This window comes from Microcebus murinus, chromosome 13, assembly GCF_040939455.1.
Source record: "Microcebus murinus isolate Inina chromosome 13, M.murinus_Inina_mat1.0, whole genome shotgun sequence".
Lineage (NCBI taxonomy): Eukaryota > Metazoa > Chordata > Mammalia > Primates > Cheirogaleidae > Microcebus > Microcebus murinus.
Window position 1 is genome coordinate 64,082,810 of NC_134116.1, and position 23,817 is coordinate 64,106,626.

The 23,817-nt window shown below is 40.9% G+C and overlaps 1 protein-coding gene and 1 pseudogene across 6 annotated transcripts in view; one reads left to right on the plus strand and one right to left on the minus strand.

Annotated features, from left to right (window-relative positions):
- Positions 1-22,700, plus strand: part of CAB39L (calcium binding protein 39 like) — a 111,462-nt gene extending 88,762 nt beyond the window's left edge. For all 6 annotated transcript variants that reach the window (XM_076009451.1, XM_076009453.1, XM_076009455.1 and 3 more), the window contains 3 exons: positions 1,777-1,842; positions 8,777-8,920; positions 20,444-22,700. In XM_076009451.1, the coding sequence (XP_075865566.1) occupies positions 1,777-1,842; positions 8,777-8,920; positions 20,444-20,623 (390 nt within the window). In that variant the 3' untranslated portion in view covers positions 20,624-22,700. The remainder of the gene's footprint in view (positions 1-1,776; positions 1,843-8,776; positions 8,921-20,443) is intronic.
- On the minus strand, positions 9,096-10,132 carry LOC105855979 (POU domain, class 5, transcription factor 1-like; annotated as a pseudogene).
- Positions 22,701-23,817: the final 1,117 nt, after the last annotated feature.

Sequence of the window (23,817 nt, forward strand, 5' to 3'; positions counted from 1 at the left end):
TTTGTGTTGGGAACATTCCAGATCTTCTCTTCTGTTTTGAATATATAATAAATTGTTGTTAACTATACCCATCCTTGTATTTCTGTAACCAACCTCTCTTTATCCAACCTCTCTTTATCCTCCCTTCTCACAACCCTTCCCAGCCTTTGGTAATCATCATTCTACTGTGGGGAGAATAATCAATAATTTTTATTATGAGAGGCATCTAATAGTTTCAAGGCTATAATTGAAAGGGGTATAATTTTGAATTTAGAAAATGAGCTATTATACAGTTTGGTTGTTCAGTAACTATATATGCTAGATGGAATGTTAAGGAAAGATTCATTAGATATTACAATTATAATAAATGAAAAGTGTAAGATAACATATAGCAAAATCTGTAGTATCAACTAATTACTAATTTTTCTTGTAGAATGAATGAGGTAAAGGTGTTATGCAATAATGCTTTTCATTCAGGGATAATACACAACAATTTGAGAACTAAGAAACTCATCCTATTTGATTCCTTATTTACCTGATTTTATTCTTGTGTAACTTAGTGGTTTCATAGACTCTGAGCCTACTGCATTGGCCTGAATACTAGCTCTGAGAACTCATGTCTTCTCAAACATTTCATACTTCTTTAGTTTCATATTTCTTTAGCAATAGACTATGAACCAGGAGCATATGATGTATGACTATAAAATGATGAAACTGGCAGCTTAGGGAGTCATACCTTGTACATGCATTTGCATTTCATAGTTATAATTAAAATAGATCACAAGGTTTGTCTGATAAATTTAATGATCCACAACATTCTCCTTGTGTTTCAGGGTAGAATAATTAAGTCATTCACATAAAAGAGTGTAATTACTGTGACTTTAATGTGAGCTACATATTTTAATTTTTACTTTTCCCTTTATTAATTCTCTATTGGTAATTATCATCAGTGCACACAGCTTGGTCTTATCGCATGCTTGAGCACATACCCCTCATACTCTGCTCCCTGAGGGCTGGGACTGTTTTCCACCCTCCCCACTTCTGGAATGCTCTTGCCTTCTGTCCTGGCTGTACTCGCTCCTCTCTCTTTCGTGGTCTCTGAGCACTGCCCACTCGTGGTGGGAGGTGGATGCTGAGCTTCCCCAGCTATTGGCACTCTGTGTTCAACAAAAGGGCCTGGCCCACGACCGATGACCACATTAGGAAACAGGAAGACCCTGTGCACCAGTGTCCCCAGCTTCTGGTGACAGTGGAAGTGCTCCACAGAAGCCAGCTGGGATTAGCATGGCTATCACGCGGCAAAGGTTGCCTCATTCCTCACCTGTTCACGCAATGAATTTGACAGTCTGATTCTTTGTAGGTTGCCAAGTGAAGCCCTAAGTGTATTTAATCTCTTCCCAGATTGTCCATGGGCCCATAGCTACCAGCAAGGCTATATAAACAGATTTCTTTAAAATAGCATAAAATGAGTTACCTTGCAACTTTTAATAGATGTTTTATTCAAAATGATTTATAGGGAGGACTCAAAGTTACTCCACTTTTCTACTCAATTTCTAATTTGCAGAACTAAAATAATGTAAGGAAAGGTGTCTCTTATACTCTTGACCTCCCTGTCCCCCATATGCTCATGTGTAAGGAGTGTGGTGAAATGGTGACACCTCCTGTGGACAGTGGTGATCAGCCTGCGGTTAAGTGCAGAGACACAGAGCGTGGCGGCCGGGCCGGGAACTTACTCCTGAAGAAGAACAGAATGCACTGCTGCTTTCACTCTCTAATCTTTTCTTTTCTTTTCATTAGATCTTTGAAGACTATGAGAAATTGCTTCAGTCTGAGAATTATGTGACTAAGAGACAATCTTTAAAGGTAATATCAAATTTCTTTAAATTAGAGTCCCCATAAGTTGGTATCTTGTTAGCAAATGATTGGTCTATTAGTGGATGAGTAAATACAGAAAAATTAAAGTATCCTTTTTTGTTGTTGTTAACTTGAGAAGTTTTATGTTATGACTCTACGTTATAGCAAAATAACATAAGTGTCCTGCCTCAGTTTGGGGAGTAACAATATGAATAATAAGTACATAATAGAGTAGAATTTACAATATTTTTTCTGAGAAAGAAAACCAAACCTAAGCTAACTTAAATAGAATCACAGTTCTCTCCTAGGGGATATTTTACGGAGATGAAAAGAACTTAAGAGTAAAACAAGGATGAGAATCACTGTTTATAAGAAGGAATCAGTGAGGCTCCTATAATTATTTTTCAGTATATCTTGAAACAGAATAGGCAGAAAGAAATGATCTTATGTTTCTTACATATCTCTCTGTAAACTGGACTTGAGGCATGTTTTGCAGAGAAGAGGAGAGGAAAAGGGAAGGACAAAATATGTCACATGAACTGCAAAAATTAAAGTTTCCTTCTAAGTCGTAAGCACAGTAATTGATAAATTCTTAATATCTTGGACTATAAATAAACTTCTTACTATAAAATGGTGTTCATATAGTTGAAATGTTATGGGGCTTCTGTTTTATAGGAAGTCTTTATCTCCCAAATTGGTAACAGATTTTCCTAAAGAATTTTTTCTTACCATATTTCATTGCCAAGTCCCATTCCCTGAGCATTCTGGTCAGTCCGTGTTTCACTGTAGATTGTTTTAAATACTTCTACCACTTAACATGACATGTTCAAATTATACTTACAGTAAAGATTCTGAGTATGAAACATGGTCATTCCCTAAGAATTAAAAGAATGTTTTAAAAATAAACTCTAATAAATGGACATATGAGAAGACTACAATGTTTGAATATACAAAACTTTGCTTTTCTAATAAACTACCAGGATTATACTGAAACAGAATGTGGAAAGAGGTTTTAAAAGATGATGTAACTAACTGGAAAATAAAAAGTCAACTCTTAATTACCCATAAACAGCTTAGTTGGATGAATTCTTGGGGAAGGAGTAATGAGGGAGGTAATAAGTAGAACATTCCATTTGATCAACAAATACATGTTCATAATTCCAGACATATGGTGACAGCCAAGAACAGTTAGAGCTCACATTCTGTTGAGGAGGAGAATAGACAATAGACAAATGAGCAAATAAATACATAATTTTCATATGGTTTTCAGTATTGAAAAGTTAAGCAGGGTGAGGGAGCAGAAAGTGATGACTGGGAGGACAGGTATGTGCATGTGTATAAAACCAAAAGACATTTTTAAGAACTCCATAAGTTGATCTTTGAGCAAATACTAAATTTGTGAAAAATTAAAATGACTCTGGATAAGGGTATATAAGGATGTGTGTGCATATAAAACCAAATGACATTTGCTAGTTGAGATTATGTCTCCTGTGAAAAATGCCTGTGGACGCGACAGTGAACCCAACAGAGTAGGCCACATGCATCTGTGAGTGGCCTGCCCTCCCCCAGGGCTAAGGTGCCTGGAAGAGGCCCTTTGTCCAAGGGGAGGTGGGAGAACCCTGAGGGGGGATGTGGGCTAGAGCTGCATCTCTGCCCTTCACATCCTACTCAGATATTCAAAAGAATGTTTTCGGCAGCTAATAAGATTGACTGTTTGCAGTTAAGCAATTTGTATGATGTTCCAGCTTGCTAAATATCACACTTGTATTGTCTTTGCATGTCAGGATGATGGCATTCGTAGAACAATGCATTCTGCTTCTAAATATTGGGTACAATTTTAAGCTAAGGCAATAATTTCAATCTATTTTATACCATATTTGTGGTCACTTTACAGTGCCCATGAGCTTGCATTGGCCGTGACCTGCTTTCCCCTGTGTTCGTGCAGTCACTGGAGAGGTCGTGTTAGTGGAGAGGTCAGTTTTCAGCCAGTCATTCAACACTCTTTATTGAGTTTCCCTTTTGCACAGAAACCCATACAAGGAGATCCATTTAGGAGAAAGCACATGGCGTGCTGCTCTCTGTGCCGGAGCTTGTAGTGAGGACACCGAGCTGCGTGCAGAACTGACCTCCAGGCAAAGGCAGTGAGGACCTCAGTGCTTTGTTCTTCCGTGTGCAGAGAGCTTGCTAGGAGCAGATGAAGATAAGGGCATACCCTATTGCCATAGCCATGTACCTAAAGAGTAGAATATTTTATTTGGGAAGGGCTCCACAAGTACAGCCAAAATGAGGGGAGCTTGTCCATGTTATAAGAAATAGTGGCCCTGGAAGGAAGGTGACAATGCTCTGAAGGGTCAGCATATAGGAAATTGCTCATAAATTGTCCAAATCCTTCCTTTTCTCAGTGGGAGTCTGTCAGACACTGGACCAAAGTAGAGAGGGTCATGTGAACTTTGGTGACTAAACCAAATTAGGAGGGAGACAGCTGAAGGCCTTTGGCCAGTCCAGTGACAAGAACTTGTGACAGAATTTTTTTGGAATCAACTTTCTCCGGGACCTTAGGCAAAGTCTCAAAGCTGACAGTGTCTTTTTTACCCAAACATCTCTCTTCCAGCCCTCTTCCTGCTTCTTCTTTCTTGGTAGCCCATCATCCCCCTCCCACCCACACGCCCAATCGCCCTCATTTTCCTCTCAGGTTATCTTCACCCTCACCTTGTCCTGTTCCCCCACTAACAGTCGTGAAGTAGTTTTAGCAGAGCCTCCCTCATGGTAAGAATTGCTGACAGCCGGGCGTGGTGGCTCACGCCTGTAATCAATCCTAGCACTCTGGGAGGCTGAGGGGGCGCATGGTTTGAGCTCGGGAGATCGAGACCAGCCTGAGCAAGAGTGAGACCCCCGTCTCTACTAAAAGTAGAAAGAAATTAACTGGCCAGCTAAAAATATATAGAAAAAATTAACCAGGCATGGTGGCACATTCCTGTAGTCTCAGCTACTCAGGAGGCTGAAGCAGGAGGATTGCATGAGCCCAGGAGGTTTGAGGTTGCTGTGAGCTAGGCTGACGCCACAGCACTCTAGCCGGGCAACAAGAGTGAGACTCTGTCTCCAAAAAAAAAACAACTATTGACATTTGTTAACTAAATCAAACTAAGTTCTATAAATATTCCTGGTCATTATCTCCAGAATTCACTCTCTGAAAGGGATTGATCGATTCTAAACAAATAATTGGGACTAGGAGGTGAATAGGACTTATTGCTACCAGGATACATCTGCATTTAAAAATAGAAGCTTGTCAGTCCAGTGAATGTGTGATGGGTACAAGATCTAATGCAAATTTGACAGGGAGCAAAGGGGAGTGAGGACTCCTTCCTCGCCACCATTCAGCCTCCCTTCCTCTCACACATGGTTCTCCAGCTATAGACCTCGGTGCTTTTCCCAGTGATGTGGGCAAAGAGCAGACCACGTTTGTATCTGGTACAGAAACTCTGCTTTAAACTCTCCCCTTTCAGACCATTTGCATTCCCAGCCTACTTCAGGGCATCTTTCTTGTGCTTCATTAGTCCGCCCAGACATACTATATTAGCTGCCCCAAATCCTTTACAGTTAGGTGTCTCACAAATATTTTATTTACAATGTGGTACAACCAAGCACTGGTTGGACAGTGAAAAAAACACCTGACAAAAGACAAATTAGTATATCTAAGAATGCAGAAAGTGTCAAAATGGTTACTGAAGAGTTGGCTTTTTTAAATGTTAGATCATAGAAATGTCACTAAAATGGTCTTGTATTATTCTGTTCAAACAAAACAGTTGATGACTGTGAAATGAGTTCATATTTAAATATTGAGCTTATTAAATTTTGTTTGATTTTTTTTTGATAGAAAATTATTGTTTTGGGGAGCTCCGCTGACACAATTTTGCTTTTTCCTTTTGGGAATTAGATCTGCGGTAGCAATGTATTCTATTTTGATACAACTACGTTTATATATGGATTCTGTAATTTTTTTCATAGATGTTTCATAATTGTAGGAAACAAGAGAGGTTAGATTATTATTATAGTAAGCAACTTTGTAAGTAATAAATTGTCTTAAGTATTAGGGTATTTTCTGATTCCAAAGTAGTTGCCACCTGCTGCCATTTGTTAATTGTATTCTGAATTTTTCTGAACCATCTTGGGGTGCTTAATTCCTGGTGTCAATAAAAAATAATTAACAGAGAAATTCCTTTCCCTCATGTGACAGAGTTTAGGAATTTATTTCTTATCTTTTTCAGAGGCCTGGCATTTAATTACCAGCAAAAAAGATTATAATTCAAAAGAAGCTTGGTGGAATTTGGGGGGTTTTTTTGGCTCTGGTCAATTTCATTAAAACACTAAGTTTTGAAAAAACTTATTTCCACTTGATGCATGGTTTTACTACATACTATGAGGCATATAAAATGAAAAATTTAATGAAGTATGATTTTTTCCACTTACTTGGTACAGTATTATGTTATAGTACCTTGTATTATTATGGAATGCAGCATTTTGTCATTGTCAATGTTAATTAAAATGGACTAACATTTAATGGTTAAAAGATTCAGTGTTGTTAGGTGATTTAACACAATTAATTGTTTCAGTAAAGTTGTGAAATTGTATTAGCAGAGGATACATTGGGTAGAATTTATGTTTAGGTATCACCAGATAATAAAGGTTGAAGTGACTTAATCTGAACCTAACTTACAAATGTAACTTCAACAAATGTTTATCGAGAGAGTATGTGTGTAAATTTTAAGGATTAATTTTTTTAATGAAATTTCTCTTTTGCTGAAACCTTTTAATATGTGTTTGTGTATGTATATGGTATTTGACTTTCTCTCTCTCTCTCTCTATATATATATATATCTTTAGAAGTTAAGGAAGCCTCTGTCAGCTTTACAACTCAAAAGTGGTTTTTCTGAGGTCTGACAGCCTTCCCTTTGAAATACATTTAGGAAGATAACACTCCTATTTCCTGTCACCAGGAGAATTTAACCTACATGCCTTTCTCCAAGCTATAAGGGTTTGCTTGTCAGAGATAAGAGAAGTTTTATTATACTAGAGAGATAAATGCAATTAGCTGAGATAAATAGCTACCTCAATTGCCAGGTGAATTTAGGTGAACTACGAATGAGTGCATAGAAATGGTGCTGTCAAGTCGTCTCACAGGGGACAGGCTACTCTTCATCTTGAGGACATATGTATGTAATAGATAGCGTCTGCTTGGCTGCATAAACAAGGTAGAATTTTATCTCTCTTCGTAACCTCTTTTTCACAGATTATCTACTATATTGTGCTCTGAATATGCTCATCCAATTCTTTCTGTTCTACATTTTGTGGAGGGGACTCGGTATTGATAGGGCTTTTATTTTCCCAGCAACATCCGTGCACATCACACCGTTAGGTTGGAAGGGGATTTGAAACGTGCCCTTAGGGAGCTTACACTCTAAATGGGCTCACCAATAACTCTGTACTGCAAGGCAAAGCAAATTCACCTGGGGAAAAGAGGAAAAACTTTCTTAAACACAACATCTGAGCTAGTCCTGAAAGGATGGGTAAAGTTTGGACAGGCAGAGATGAGGTGAAAGTATTTTCTCAAAGATTTGGAGCGAGGACCATAAAGCCGCAGAGGCAGAAGAATGAGGACGACGGAGGGAGAGCACTGAGGATGGGAAGCGTGGAATTGGCTCCAGGTCACAGAGGGCTCTGGATGCCATCTTAAATTGTTTACTTTTTCCTAAATCCATGAGAATCGAGGAATTTGTTGGTTTGTTTATTCATTCACTTTATAAGCGGAACTAGTAACACATACAGCAGATTTTCAGGAAGATGACTTTGGCATGATGTGCAGAATGGGTTGGGTTGGTGGAGAATGGAGAGACCATTCTGTGTGCTGTCTCAGCAGTCCTGCTGCAGGGTACTGAGGTTAAGTGAGAACATTTGCTGTAAAAATGGAATGAACCTTAAGTTGTGTACTTCTTATTTGTTAAATAGATAAAAGATGCATCTTAGGTGAGGTGGTTGTGGTAGACAGCAGCCCTCGGTTTGATGTGCTTTCTCCTCCCTTCAGGATTTCTGTGACCAGGGAATGAGGCATTACTATCCTGAGGCTTACAGAAAAAATCCAGCAAATAGGACAATTGAAAACTAAGTGTATCTTCTATTAAATGCATAAAATCCTGTTAAGGTACATTTAAGCACCTAGTTGCTAAAGCTTTAAGAATTGTGGCCATTACAGTGAGAACAAAAGTTTCTAAGAAAGAGCAACAGTACATTCAGCCGTGTTGCCAGAGGGTCTTTCTTCAACTCTTCTCATTTGGGTATTTTGATGTTGTTTTAGAGTAATGTTGCCTTTGGGGAACTATTAGTTTGTCACCAGAATGTTTTGCTTTACTTTCTTCTAAAAACTTGCTGCACTTACTAAACTTTATGGATTCAGGGTCAGTCATTTTTCTCTGGCTTTATATCAGGTTTTGAAATAAAAAGCAGAGGAAAGGGTAAGAGTCATTTAACAGGAACTATCTTTACTGTAAGCTGCTAGTTATTCAGGTGAGGGAAGTGTAATTATAGAGTTAGTTTTGTTATTCCTGTCCTACCTGAAAGCCCACGGAACAGCACATCAGTGGGAAGCAAGATAATTGAAGTAAGCATCGAAAATAATACATTTATTTCTGGCTAGCTTTAGGCGAACTGCAGCAATGACTGGCTAAAAAAATACATTAAGCACTGTGTGAAAACTGTGCGAAAAGCTTAAAATAACTTCTTAACTACTGGATTTATGCCTGTGCTTTAAGATGCACCAAAGGACTTTCCAGTTTTTTTCCACGACACCATTCTTACTCACTTTTATATTTCATTTTTCAGTGAGAAGAAGTGAGATACGCTTTGAATAAGGTGACTGTGAGATTATAACTTTGATTCTGTTTTCTTGCAGCTGCTAGGTGAGCTGATCCTGGACCGCCACAACTTCGCCATTATGACCAGGTACATCAGCAAGCCAGAGAACCTGAAGCTGATGATGAACCTCCTGCGGGATAAGAGTCCCAACATCCAGTTTGAGGCCTTTCATGTTTTTAAGGTAAAGTACAAACTGTGGAAATAACATTGTAGGTATTGTTTTCCAGTTTCAAATGGCAAACTTCCTGCTTTTTACTCTTTTATGCTTAAGAGAAAATGAAATCAGGCAAGTCTTTCTGTTTTGCATGATTTAGATGAAATTTCACAGTTATCTTTTTTTTTTTAACTGTGTCCCAGGCTTTTTTTAAGAACAAAGTGATGAGTGGTGTGGGGATTAAAATCAAGAGCATCATTGAACTTCACCTTCCCCTCCAAACAGTTCCATCAAAACTCCCTGCCCCCACTTTTTGTGTTCCCAGTTCCTTCCTCAGTGAATGAAGAATTTAATTTCAAGAGCCGTAGTACAGACTCCAGGCTCTCCTCCCCCATAGCTTCTCCTCTTCCCCGGCCTCTGCACCCCCTGCTCTGTTCCTAGAAGGCCGGGCACCCCAGCTGGAATGCATGGGAGAGCCCAGAGTGGTGACAGGCAGAGGGAAAGGCTTTCCCCCTCCGGGAAGGAAACCAAGGCGTACAGCTGGTGAAGTGAGGGCTCCCATAGCCTGGGGTACAAAAATGGGGCCCTGGGGACAGAGGAGAGGACACACTGGTCCCCCTGAAAAAGGAGACCCAGCAGCCTCAGAACCCTCTCATTGTGAATAGCCACTGCTTGATCACTTGCCCTGTGGCACTGGCTGCGGAGCCACACTCAGGCCACGTCCTCCAGCCCAAGCTGCTGGGCAGTGTGGCTGACCTGCTGCAGAAACGAGCTCTCCAGGTCACTTGGTTCTCAGTACTCGGTCTCTTTCTCTTTTGGGCGGCAGGAGGGTCTCTGCTCTGCATTTCTCCTGAAGATTTTTATTATTGTCAGCTTCCTCCACTTCTGCACCAGGGGCTGCAGCTTACCCATGGTCTTGAAGCCGAGCTGCAGAGCCTCAAAATGACAAATGGTCATTTGGCTGAACACCCTCCCAAAGAGAACCCCATGGTGAGCCCCACATGGGCCTGGGTGTATCTCAGAGTGATCTCCTTCTGCTTCAGGAGCGTGGCAAATTGCTCGAGTTCTTTCTGCGGAGCTTTGATGTCCTCAGACTCCTCAGGGTTTTGCTGTAGCTTCTCCAGCTTCATGGCGCCAGCAGGGCCGTGCAGGGCTTGGGGGAGGCCCCTTGGAGTTGCCGTCCACCCTGGCTCCTGCCTCACCCCCAGGCTAAGGGGTCTCCACCTTGCCCCACTCCAACCTGAGGTCCCCAGCACACCCCCCCATAGAAATCATACTGCAAGGGAAACAGGGAAGCCCCCACAATTAAGAGCCTGGCTCAAGCCCTGGCCTGATTCCTGGCCCTCTGGGAAGGCCTTGGAAGCTTAGTGAGGTCTGAAAGTCAACCCGGCCTCCTTCCAGCCCTCCTGGCCCACTGCCCCCACCTCCTGGCAGGAGCAAGAAATCCGAAGCCAGAGGGGAAGGGAGGCACCCCAAACCAGGGCCCTGGTGAAAATGCCCATTTGTTTCTAAAAGGTTTGCTAACTAATCCACACCTCTAAATATTTTCACTCTTTTAGTGAGAAAATGTGTGATATTACTTCTCGGAAGTTACTAAAACAAATCAGTGATTGAGCTAGACCTAAACCCTGAGTCTCAACCTCTAAATGCTTTGCTTTCCATAAGCACCATCTCTTTGGACCTTAAATGAGGCCTTGAAGAAATATCCAGTACCACTCACTTTCTTAATGTTTTAGAAATTTTATCTATCTATCTATCTATCGTGTGTATACACACACACACACACACACACACACACACACACACACACACACATATATATATATATATTTTTTTTTTTTTTTTGAGACAGAGTCTCACTCTATTGCCCAGGCTAGAGGGCTGTGGCATCAGTCTAGCTTACAGAAACCTCAAACTCCTGGGCTCAAGCAATCCTTCTGCCTCAGCCTCCTGAGTAGCTAGGGCTACAGGCATGTGCCACCACGTCCAGCTAATTTTTTCTATATATTTTTAGTTGGCCAATTAATTTCTTTCTACTTTTGGTAGAGACGGGGTCTCGCTCTTGCTCAGGCTAGTTTCGAACTCCTGACCTTGAGCAATCCTCCTGCCTTGGCCTCCCATAGTGCTGGTACTACAGGCGTGAGCCACCGCACTTGGCCTAGAAATATTATTTTTTACAATGTATTTCGCTATGATAGAAAAGTAGCCCAACATGTTTTTCTTTCTAATATTTTTTCTTTGATATAAGAGTATTAAAATCATCTCCTAGAAACTTTACACAATAGATTTAAAAAAAAGTAGATAGGTGGGAGAATTCTAATTTGTAATTCTATACTCCCAGTCTACCTATTATAAAAAGTTTAAGCATATTTTCCTGTGCACATTTGAGTTTTTCTACAACTGTATTCATGTTATAGCAAACTGGAACGGGAAATAAACTGAGAGCTACACGAGAGTACTGCAAAACAGGCTTAGGTTATGCTGGCGGGCTCAGAGAGGTCTCGCCTCCAAATTCTGAGCAAAATGGTGTCTGAGCATGGTGGCTTTTATACCTTACAGAAGCAAATGGTTACCAAGTCTGCTCAAGCTCATGGTCTAGTCACGTGTTACTCTATAGTTGCCTAGTCATGCTAGTTTGCAGTTATGCTACTATTAGGAAGGGAATGGAAAAATTCTCCCTTATATTCACATTGTACAAACAATTGCTATGCCAGTTTTATCACTTGATTCTGTACAATAGTTTTATCACTTGATTCTGTCATTATTGCCGTATGTAGTTTTTAGAGCTAGTAGTTTTATCAGCATATTAATAGTTTATCATTGTGTATATTTCTTCTAGTATACTTAAGTAGTCCTGTGTCATTGCTATTTAGGTTATTTCCATTTTTCCTACTATAAGTGATGTTGCAGTGGGCATTTTATGCATCTGACTAGCTTTTTCCAATTTAGCATTTTTTTCTTTTTCTTTTTTTCTTTTTTGAGACAGGGTCTTGCTCTATTGTCCAGGCTAGAATGCAGTGGCATCATCAGAATCACTGTGCAACCTCAAACTCCTGGGCTCAAGCAATCCTCCTGCCTCAGGCTCCCAAGTAGCTGGGACTACAGGCATGTGCCACCATGCCTGGCTAATTTTTCTCTTTTTTGTAGAGACGGACTTTTGCTATTATTCAGGCTGGTCTCGAACTCCTGGCCTCAAGAGATCTTCCTGCCTTGGCCTCCCAAAGCACTAGAATTATAGGCGTGAGCTACCAGATGCAGCCAGGATTATTTTCTTATAATAAATATCTGGTGTAGATATAAGAGTTCAGAGTATCTCAGGACTTTTTGGTCTTTATAATGTATATTCGGTGATACAATTTATAAGTCTATAATTGGGAGACATGGCAATTTATAAGGTAATTGCTGCTTTGAGAGGTAGGAAAATTTTAGTTGATCTTTCAGCCACCAGATATTTATTGTCTAAAAAGCCACTAAAGCAATTAAAATCCTGAATTAACTTATAAAATTCCATTCAATTTCATTTGAAATCCCAACAGGACATTTCCTGGAACTTGACAAGGTGACTATAAAATATTTATGGTAGAGCAATGGCCTAGGGTTATCTATGGCAGTTTTGAAGAGTGAGGTGGGGGAATCTACCCTACCACACAGTAAGACTTGGTGTGGATTTCTAGTCAATAAAGACAACATTATATTGGCTTAGAGAAAGATAACTAGAACAACAAGACAGAGTAGAGGGCCAGAAATAAACCTATGTGAATATGAAACTTGATATTTGGTAGTGGAGGAATTACAAATCAGTGAAGAAAGGGTTAACTCTTTAATAAAGAGACCCTTGGACTGGAGGAAGTACACAAGGCTGTGTACTATGTCAAAGCTCCCACAGAACTTTAATATATCATCCTAGATGAAGATAAGCTTCATATAATTTTGTTTAAAAATGCAGTATTATAGAAGGATTCAGTGGGTGGCCAAATAAAAATAACTTATTTCCGTCCTCTGAGAAGATCAGGATTTGGATCACCTAATCACTGAACAGAGGAGGTACATTTAAAAATAGTTCACCATTTGTTTACTTGTATGTGTGTAAATTGGCCTACCCTCTACCCCAGCTATGTTCCTTCCACTGAATTATGAACTAAACTGTTTACTTGCCACAAATATTTGGTTATTTAGAAAAAAGAAACAGCTGAGTCCGAGAATTTTATCACATTTCTTTCATGATAGTTTTTGCCCCTAAAGTACCTTCTAGAAGGTACTAAGAATATGGGAAACAGTGCTGAAAATGTTTGTACCATATTTTTATTGGCTGATTTTCATTAGCTTGCTGATAAGTTCAACACATGCTTCCTGCTATTGATGAGCAGGATGGCACGGTGGGGAAGCCCTGAATGGAAGTCAGGAGAACCCGGTCTTTGTTCTGGCTCAGTTGCAAGCAGCCACTTTGGGCAAATCCATCTAGATCCATTTCCTCACACTTGCCAAACAAAAGGGTTCAGTTAAAGTCTAGTTGTAAGATATCGGGTCATGAGACCCTTGTCCCTGTGGTCCTGGCTCTCCCAGAGATGTGCCTGGTGATACTAGGAACCGACTATGAGGTGACCTTCTCTCTTTCCAGGTTAACCTCCTTAGTAGCATAATAATATAGTGTCCCTAAATAAAAATCTTTCTGACAAAATGTTTGACAAGCATCTTAATATTAAATAGAAACATTCTGATTTGAGACTATATTCAGATCCTTCCTTCCTGGCATATTCCATTCAGAAACCGAGGACTTACAGATCTGGAATCCACGTTATACAGATGGTTTCCTCTGGGAAGCCTTGATCCACATTTTCATTTGAGGCTTGGAGAATAAATCTGCCGATGGAGCTGAAGGGCTGCTGGGACCAGCACTCTGGAAGAAGGATTCTGAATGGCCGTCCTATTTGTCAATAGTAGAGGGAATCAGGAATAACTGGCTAAAATTGGCAGTGATGAAAACTATAGTATCACAGACCTGTGGAGGGGAAAAAAGTGAGCTTGAGAAAGTGACGGCACAAAGGGCAGAAAAGTCCTGGGAGAGCAGGTGACAGCTGCGTGAAGGCTTCAGACGCACAAGTTGGTATTTTCTCTAACGCTTGTCAGATTTCACGGGGATACAGTTTGCATTGACAACCCTAAGAATGTTGAGATTGGCCATCTGGTCAGATAAATGACTTTTTCTTAAGGACTCCTTAAGGGAGTCCTTAAGTCCTAGGGAAGTAGATTCCACAGTCCTCCTGAGGTGCTTACCTGAAGGAGGGTATACAGGACACATATGGCCATACCCTGAACCCACCCGATCCCATCTGATCTCGGAAGCTAAGCAGGGTTGGGCCTGGTTAGTACTTGGATAGGAGAACGCAGAGAGGCTAAGAAGAAAAAAGCCGCAGAGGAGATTGAGCTATTTGGAAGACACGACCTCGGTGGAGAGATTTAAAACACTAATACACTAAAAAGGAAAATCTGCAGAGAAATTTAATAGTGGTACTTGAGGACAGGAGCACACCTTTCCTAGAATATCATAACCCAAGCCAAAAATAGCTATCCAGTGTGGAGGCAGAGGAGGCAGACTACAAATGAAGTGAATTTCCTGAAGATGGGAGTTCTAGACGTTGGAATAGGTTATTGAGCATGGTTATAGAATCGCCTTTCCAGGGGATCTAATGGGAAAACTTCTTGTTTGCCCAAAATTACCTGTGAGTTGTGTCTGAAGTAGAAGAACCAATTAGCTAAATTCTTGATGTCACTCTTAGTTTTGAGTCTATTCTTTCTATCATTGACAATTATGAAGTATATTAGAAATATGAATTCATCTTTTTACAGTATTACTAGGGAAAATACACCCTTTGATAAGAGGATAAAAGATTTTAGCCAATATTACTATGTCTAATGGTTTAGATATTCTCACTTTGCATTGGTTTCTGTACTATAGGCATATAATGGAGGAAAAATCATTTTTATCATAGAATTGCAAATAATAATTAAGCAAAGAATGTCTTTTAAGCCAGAATAAAACTTCAGAATAATTAAAATGAGCTATTGAGTTTAAATTTGTATCTTAATAACCTGCATTTGCTTGACAGTAAATATTTGGGAAAGCAATAACAGTTATACGTGACATTGTAATGACTTTTTTTTTTTTGAGACAGAGTCTCACTTTGTTGCCCAGGCTAGAGTGAGTGCCATGGCGTCAGCCTAGCTCACAGCAACCTCAAACTCCTGGGCTCAAGCAATCCTGCTGCCTCAGCCTCCCGAGTAGCTAGGACTACAGGCATGCGCCACCATGCCTAGCTAATTTTTTCTACATATATTAGTTAGCCAATTATTTCTTTCTATTTATAGTAGAGACGGGGTCTCGCTCTTGTCAGGCTGGTTTCGAACTCCTGACCTCGAGCAAGCCATCCGCCTCGGCCCAGTGAAATACAGGTACCCACTGTGCTATATTCCTCCCACTGAACTGCCTACAAACATAAACTGTTCAGTTTAAACTCATGTATCCTGTTTCTCTACAGAAGTTTTCAAATACCCACCATATTTGGCTGTCAAAAGGCAAATATGAAAATACTGTAAAAACTTTAGAAAGAAGGCAAAAAGCCAGGTTTCCATTTTTTTGACCTGCTAGTTTACTTAAAAGTTTTAAAGATGAGAAATATGTGATCATAGCTTTACCCCAGCCCCTTTTCCCCTCCTTGCGCTTGCCTTCAGATAGGCAGTAAAGAACATTTGAACCAAATGGCATTGGGTCCTCCTTCCTCCCTCCCTCCCTCTCCTTCTCTCTCTTTTTTTTTCTTTTTTTTTGAGACAGAGTCTCACTCTGTTGCCCGGGTGGCTAGAGTGCCGTGGCGTCAGCCTAGCTCACAGCAACCTCAAACTCCTGGGCTCAAGCAATCCTCCTGCCTCAGCCTCCCAAGTGGCTGAGACTATAGGCACGCGCCTCCTTGCCTGGCTAATTTTTTTATATAAAAATATTTTTAGTTGTCCAGCTAATTTCTTTCTATTTTTTTTAGTAGAGACAGGGTCTTGCTCTTGCTCAGGCTGGTCTCAAACTCCTGAGCTCAAACAACTGAGGCCAAACACTCTTGGCCTCCCAGAGTGCTAGGATTATAGGCATGAGCCACCGCGCCTGGGCGGGTCCTTTCTTAAATAGGAAAAAAGTTAACTCTCTGATCAGTACTAACAAATATTGTGTCCAACTATTCTAAATATTTTGTTACTCAGATTTGTATTCACTTGAATAAGAATATGGTTGCCTTCTTTTACACTTCCTTGGAAGGGAAGTTTGCTTGAAGTGACTTCCTGGTAACTGTGACAGGAGCAGGTACACAGCACTCCAGGCTCACAGCCTGCATCACAGACAGGAAGGCCAACAAAGCAGAAGGCTAACTTCTCAATACCTTATCTGGCTCAGGTACCTCCTGGCAAAATAGAATTTGAATGAAATGAATGAATATGTATATAAGACATAGATTTTTTTTTTATTTTTCATAAAAAGCATTCAGGTTTAAAATGGAGAGCACAATATTTTTAATCTTCTAAACTAAAAATATTTTGAGTTGTGGTTATGATATTTGCCTTCCTCTCACCATGCCTGAGAACTCCATAAATCACATTTCTGAGACATGTTGTGTAAACTAAGGGATACAGGCAATAAGACTACATTCTAAAAAAAGAAGTCATGGGTAGTTAACATTTGTTGAATTTGTTTTGGGTGATTTGAAAATTGCAATTTTTTTTTTAAGTGGGGACAGCAGAGAAAGAACGGAAAAACCCTATATACTGGGCATACTATTCAAAAGATCTGGTTCCCAATACCTTGAATTAGAAGTGCTTTCCTTATGGTGAGTGTGGTTCATCTCAAGCCTTGACTAGGGCCCCTCAGTGTCCTGGCTGCCCGGGAATCACACACTGGCACTTGCCTCTAGTCAGCAACTACCTTTAGAGGCAGTGGAGTTCAAGAGCCATAAAAAATCATAATATTAATAAAATAAGGAAACATTTAAAACAACTTTTTTTTTTTTTAGGTTTATGATACAGTGTATGGATTCAGTGGATGGAGTTGAACCAAATTCCAGTATATTTCACATCTATTTTGGACTGAAACATAAGCTTAGTTTGTCTATTTAATCTTTTTTTAAGAAAGACTGTTATAAGATTGTTATATTAAAAAAAAAAAAAAGGAAGCCTTTTATGAGTTATTTATGTAGTTACCACAAAATGCCAGACAATTTTTAGCTAAAACTTCACAGCAACTCCCTTGTAAACAAATGGTAACCAGAGGAGCCACATTTTGGCTCCAGTATGTGATTTCCTAACACACTAAATAGGTATTATGTAAACACCAGGCATTTCGTGTAAACAAGCCTGGCATGCTTTTTCATTTTAATACAAATAACAATTTTAGGTTAGTATAAAATTCAGCATTTGAACCATTTTAAAGTGTACAATTCAGTGACATTTGGTATATTTACATGTTGTGCAACCATCACCAATATCTAGTTCCAGAACATTTTCATCACTTCAAAAGGAAACCCTGTGCTCATTAAGCAATCACTCCCATTTTCCCTTACACCCATCCCCTGGGAACCACTCATCTGCTTTCTGTCTCTATGGATTTGCCTGTTCTGGGTATTTCATACAAATGGAATCATACAATATGTGGCCTTCTATGCCTGGTTTCTTTTATTAGTATAATATTTTCAAGGTGCATCCATGTTGTGGTATGATCCGTCACTACTTCAATCTTTTAATGTCCAAATAATAATGTTCCATTACAGGGATATATCACAATTTGTTTATCCAGCCATCAGTTGATGGACATTTGGGTTGTTTCCATGTTTTGGCTGTTGCGAATAGTGCAGCTATGAATATTAGCTTATAAGTTTTTATTTGAACAAATGTTTTACATTTCTAGGAATGGAATTGCTCAGTCATATGGCAATTCAGTGTTTAACTTACTGAGGAACAGCCAGTTTTCCACAGAGGCTGAGCCATTTTACGTTCCCCCCAGCAATGTGCAAGGTTCCAATTTCTCCGCATCTTTGCAACACTTGCCATTGTCAAGTTTTTTGTTTTTTGTTCTTCAGCCATCCTACTGGGTGTGAAGTGGTATCTCATTGTGGTTTTGATTTGCATTTCCCTAATGACTAACAATTTTGAGGATTTTTTTCATGTGCTTATTGGCAATTTGTATAACTTCTTCAGAGGAATGTCTGTTCAAGTCCTTTGCCCCTTTTTAAAATGAGTTGTTTTTTGTTGTTGAGTTGTATGAGTTCTTTATTTATCCTAGATATAAGACACTGATCGTTATGTGATTTGCAAATGTTTTCTCCCATTCTGTGTTTTCTTTTTTCTTTTTCTTTTTTGTTTGAGACAGTGGTGTCAGTTTAGCTCACAGCAACCTCATACTCCTGGGCTCATGTGATCCTTCTGCCTTAGCCTCCCACACCATGATGCCCAGCTAATTTTTCTATCTTTGGTAGAGATGGGGGTCTCACTCTTGCTCAGGCTGGTCTCGAACTCCTGACCTCAAGCAATCCTCCTGCCTTGGCCTCCCAGAGTGCTAGGATTATAGGCATGAACCACCAAAGCCCGGCCTTCCATTCTGTGTTTTCTTTTCACTTTCTTGATAGTGTCCTTTGATATACAAAAGTTTTAACTTTTGATGAACTTCAGTGTATCTGTTTTTTCTTTTGTTGCTTCTGTTTTTGGTGTTATCTCTAAGAAACCATTGCCAACTCCAAGATCATGAAGATGTACCCCATATTTTCCTATGAAAGTTTTATTAGCCCTTATATTTAGGTTGTTGATTGAATTTGAGCAAATAAATTTACTTTTTATTTGCAGTATAAGGACTCAACTTCATTCTTTTGCATATGGATATCCAGTTGTCCCGTATCGAATGTTTTTATCATGAAATGGTATTGGATTTTGTCAAATCCTTTTTCTGTATCAATTAAGAAGATCATGGTGTTTTCTTTCATTCTATTAATGTGGTAGACTCATGTTAGGTTTCTAGGGCTGCCATAACAAAGTACCACACACTGAGTGGCTTAAAACAACAGACATTTATTCTCTTTCAGTTCTGGAGGACAGAAGTCCAAAATCAAGGTTATCAGCAGGGTTTTTTTTTTTAATTTTTTACTTTTTTTTTTTATTTTTGAGACAGAGTCTCGCTTTGTTCTCCAGGCTAGAGTGAGTGCCGTGGCATCAGCCTAGCTCACAGCAACCTCAAACTCCTGGGCTCAAGCAATCCTCCTGCCTCAGCCTCCTGAGTAGCTGGGACTACAGGCATGCGCCACCATGCGCAGCTAATTTTTTCTCTATATATTAGTTGGCCAATTAATTTCTTTCTATTTATAGTAGAGACGGGGTCTCGTTCTTGCTCAGGCTGGTTTTGAACTCCTGACCTCAAGCAATCCGCCCGCCTCGGCCTCCCAGAGTGCTAGGATTATAGGTGTGAGCTATTGCATCCCACCTAATTTTTTACTTTTTAAACTTTTTTAGTTATAAACTAAGACACAACATTACCCTGCCTAGGCCTACACAGGGTTAGGATCATCAATAAGACTGTCTTCGCCTCCACATCTTGTGCCACTGAAGGTCTTCAGGGGCAAAAACACATGTGGAGCTGTCATCACCTATGATAAGGGTGCCTTCTTGATACTTTGAATGACCTGCCTGAGGCTGTTTTAGAGCTAACTTTTTTTTTAATAAGTAGGAGTACACTAAAATAACCATAAAAAGTATAGTACAGTAAATACATAAACCAGTAACATGGTGTTCATCACCACCATCAAGTATTATGTACTGTACATAATTGCATGTGCTAGACTTACATACAACGGACTTACATACGACTGGCAGCACAGTAGGTCGGTTTCCAGCAGTATCACCACAAACACGTAATGTGTTGTACTTCAATGGTAAAACGGCCACAACATTACAAGTCGATGGAAAATTTTCAGCTCCATTATAATCTTTTTTTTTTTTTTTTTTTTTTGAGACAGAGTCTCACTTTGTTGCCCAGGCTAAAGTGAGTGCCCTGGCATCAGCCTAGCTCACAGCAACCTCAAACTCCTGGGCTCAAGCAATCCTCTTGCCTCAGCCTCCCGAGTAGCTGGGACTACAGGCATGCGCCACCATGCCCGGCTAATTTTTTTTCTCTATATATTAGTTGGCCAGTTAATTTCTTTCTATTTATAGTAGAGACGGGGTCTCGCTTTTGCTCAGGCTGGTTTCAAACTCCTGACCTCAAGCAATCGGCCCTCCTTGGCCTTCCAGAGTGCTAGGATTACAGGCGTGAGACACCGCCCCTGGCACCCATTATAATCTTATAGGACACCGTCTCCTATGTGGTCTGTCATTGACTGACATGTTATGTGGTCCATGCCTGTGTTCATGATCCTCAATAAGCGGTGTGGCCAGGGGCTTTCTGTACAATACATAAGTCACACACAAAACAGGAGCAGCGTCGTGGGGTCCCAGATCTGGACTCCTATGCTAGGTATTTGTTTCTTTTTGTTTCAGGTGTTTGTGGCCAGTCCTCACAAGACACAACCTATTGTGGAGATTCTATTAAAAAATCAACCCAAACTGATTGAGTTTCTGAGCAGCTTCCAAAAGGAAAGGACGGACGATGAGCAGTTCGCTGATGAGAAGAACTACTTGATCAAACAGATCAGAGACTTGAAGAAAGCAGCCCCTTGAAGACCTCACCGTTTCCTGCCACGGGCTTTCGTCGCACTTGTCCAGTTTGTACACTAAGTGTCATTTCAAAAAGTCATTCTGGGGAAGGTTTTGGAGGGCCCTATTTTTTTCTCAATCAGTTGTTCGGGGTAGATGGAATATAAGCATTCAAATGGAAAAAAATTAACCTAGAATAATATATTCGTTTTAATCAAGTCTGTGATTATTTATGTGAAATCAGAGCCTTTGTATTAGATGTTGATAAAAGCAGTTACAACTTGCAGGTGGAAGCCCTTGGTCACCATGAGCCACCAAATGGGAGCTCAGATGACAGGTACCACCGAGTCCTGGGGGAAGAACTGGGAAGGGGGCAGGGTGCAAAAGTGCTGTGCCCGTCTGCAGGTAGACAAATGTTGCTTAAGGCGCTGAAAGATCCCAGAAGATAAGGTTATTGTTTTCAGTATCCCTTTGTCCTTGCCTGCTGTCTCTGGACTATGAGTGGGTCTGTACCTGCGGGGGAGGCGATGCCCACCGCCCCGCCCCGCCTCCCCGCTCGCCCGCTGCCCCATGCCCTGTCCCAGCGCACACCGAGGCCGCGTTAGCATGGGAGCAACTGAGTAGGAACAGGATGGATCAACGAGGGTCACAGGGCATCCAGCACCCACAGGTGTGTCCTGCTTACTGGAGAACTGCCAACAGATGGCTCTAGATAGAGTCACTGCTGTTCCATGTTGACTTCTAGAGGGTCAGTGAGCATCTGAATATTTCATTCATAATTGTCATCACAGGAAGAATGCTCCATGCTGACCGGGTGTGTTAGATTTGTGGGAATCCTTGAGTGGGATGCCAGCGGGCACACAACCACGGGTCCTCTTAGTAGGAGAACTTTATCGATGGGAGGACATCGCCCTTGAAAGGGGAAATGATTAAATGGATGAAAAAATTCTCATATCACTAAAATTTTTTTTCAGTTTATTTTCTAATAAACTGTCATTCTATAACTGCCCATCAAAGCCTTCAAGTGAAAAAGTAGAAAACCTACAAAATGTTGGTCTCAGATATTCTCTTGCATACTAAGATGCCTAAGGAGTTAATTTGTGTTCCTTAAAAAAAGACGTGGAACCAAACAATGTTTAAAAGGCCATGGTTTGTTTTCAATCATCATGCATATAAAATGGAATTTTAAAGCTGTATTTTAGAAGGCAGTAAAGGTACAATTGGTAACCTGTATTTTGTATAATTCCATTTCTAAATCCTGAGTTGCTGACTTCCAGAGGAACCCTTGCTTTCTACAGTACTTGGGTGTTGCGTTCTTTGTCTTCAGCCACATGCTTCTCCGTCCAGAGAGGGGAAGAGAAATGTGTTGTCCAGGATCAGTGCCCTTTGTAGATTTTGTACAAGAATTACCTAGCGGGGAGTCACCCTTCTTGGCTAGGGTGCAGGTGCATTTCTTCCATGTGCAACGTGGAATCCTGGGACAAGGGGCGTGGGACCTGCCACACCTCGTAGCAGCTCCGGCCAGCGCCAGCGTGGAAGGACCAGCCAGCAGCCCCAGCCGGCCTGTGCACTGCTCTTAGTCATTGAAGTCAGATTATTTTTATATTAATAACATTCTCTGACATTCCAGAGCCCTTTAGAATTTGACTTTTCTGGTTTTACTTATTTGACTAAAGGAGATGAGTGTAAATATAAAAAATGAAGGTGAAATAACCATTGGAAATTTATTTGGTTGCTTAATACTGTTCTACAACATCATGGGACATATGTTCTCAATTGGAAAGCAAGGCCCTATGACAATTCTTTTTTGATAAAGAAAACGTATTTTCTCTTCCCTGGGCTTGAATTATCTCTTTCCTAGCAACCCATTATCCCAGCTCGGTGCCTATCAAACGGAAAACGAGAGTCTGGGGTTTTGTTGTGATATGAATTTGTAAATTATTAATGCGAAAGAGGGAGCAGGAAGTTCACAGTCAAAATATGTTTGCACAGAGTTCACTGTAAATATTGTGAGAATTGAATTCTGAAAAGGTCATATTTAACAAGCTATTTCAAAAGCACACATTTAAATACAGACTGGCTAAATAAAAGGTACCACACACTCCTTTGTTGGTTTCATTCCTCTGCATGTCATGTGGCTGTGTTCTTGTCACAGCTCCAGACAGGGACTGCCCTGGGCTGGAGGGGGCTAGAGCTGCACCGAGGCCCCAGCACTGCCCGTGAGCTCCACCGACCGGCCACCCTGTCCACATGTCACCATGCTGACTGCCACTGCCTGCTGGGCGCTTCGTCTACACATCCCATTAGTGGCCTCCCCCAAAATGGGAGTCATTCCCATTTTATAGTTGAGGACACTGAAGTTCTGAGCAGTTTAACAATCCCAGACCTAGCATGGATACCCTAGACACCAGTCCATGGTGGCCTGAGGCCAAATTCCTGTTCTCTTTCCCACCTTCAGCCTCAGGGCTGTGAGCTAGGGATGGTCCAGGGTGTCGGGACCACGTGGGACTCGCCCACTGCTGCTTGGGAAGGCCCAGTGCGAGGCCAGCCGGGACAGAGATCATAATGTTCTTGGCCGAGCTGCCGGCTGGAGCCAGGCGTCTGCTTGGCCAAGCGTTAGGATTACTCTTGGAGAAAGACTCTGGAGCACACACCCCTTGTAAATGTTCTGGACTCCCAGCCTCATGGGTTCCCATCCGTGGCTGGCTCTGGGACAGCAATCAGGATGCCCAGGGACAGGCTGCGAGCTTTCTACAGCCCCCATTGCTAGCCGCACTGGTTTGTCTGTCTGCATTTCCCCTGAGACGCAGCTGCTGCAAGCCATAGTGCATTCTGGAAATGACACAAGACCTGACAGTGATTGTAATAAAGTGAAGAGAAATAAAATTTTAAAATCCCTAGAATTGTTTTTAATGTGAAAAGATAGTTGTTTCAAAATAGATGTATAGATCTTCCTAGCCTATTATACGAGAGGAAATTAAGGTTTTTTTTACTTGTTTTACCATTTTATCCAAAGGAATATTGTTGCATATGGCATGCATGATCATTTTTTCATGGATTGTTCTTTCCAGAAGGTTTTGAGTATTCTATTGAGGGTGCACCCAGTGGGATAAGGTCCGAAACATACTATAAGGGTGACCGGAGTAGGTGGTGGCATGTTCAACCATGACAGGGAGCTTAGGACAAGGGGCAGAGGCACATGAGTGTCCAGTGCCTGG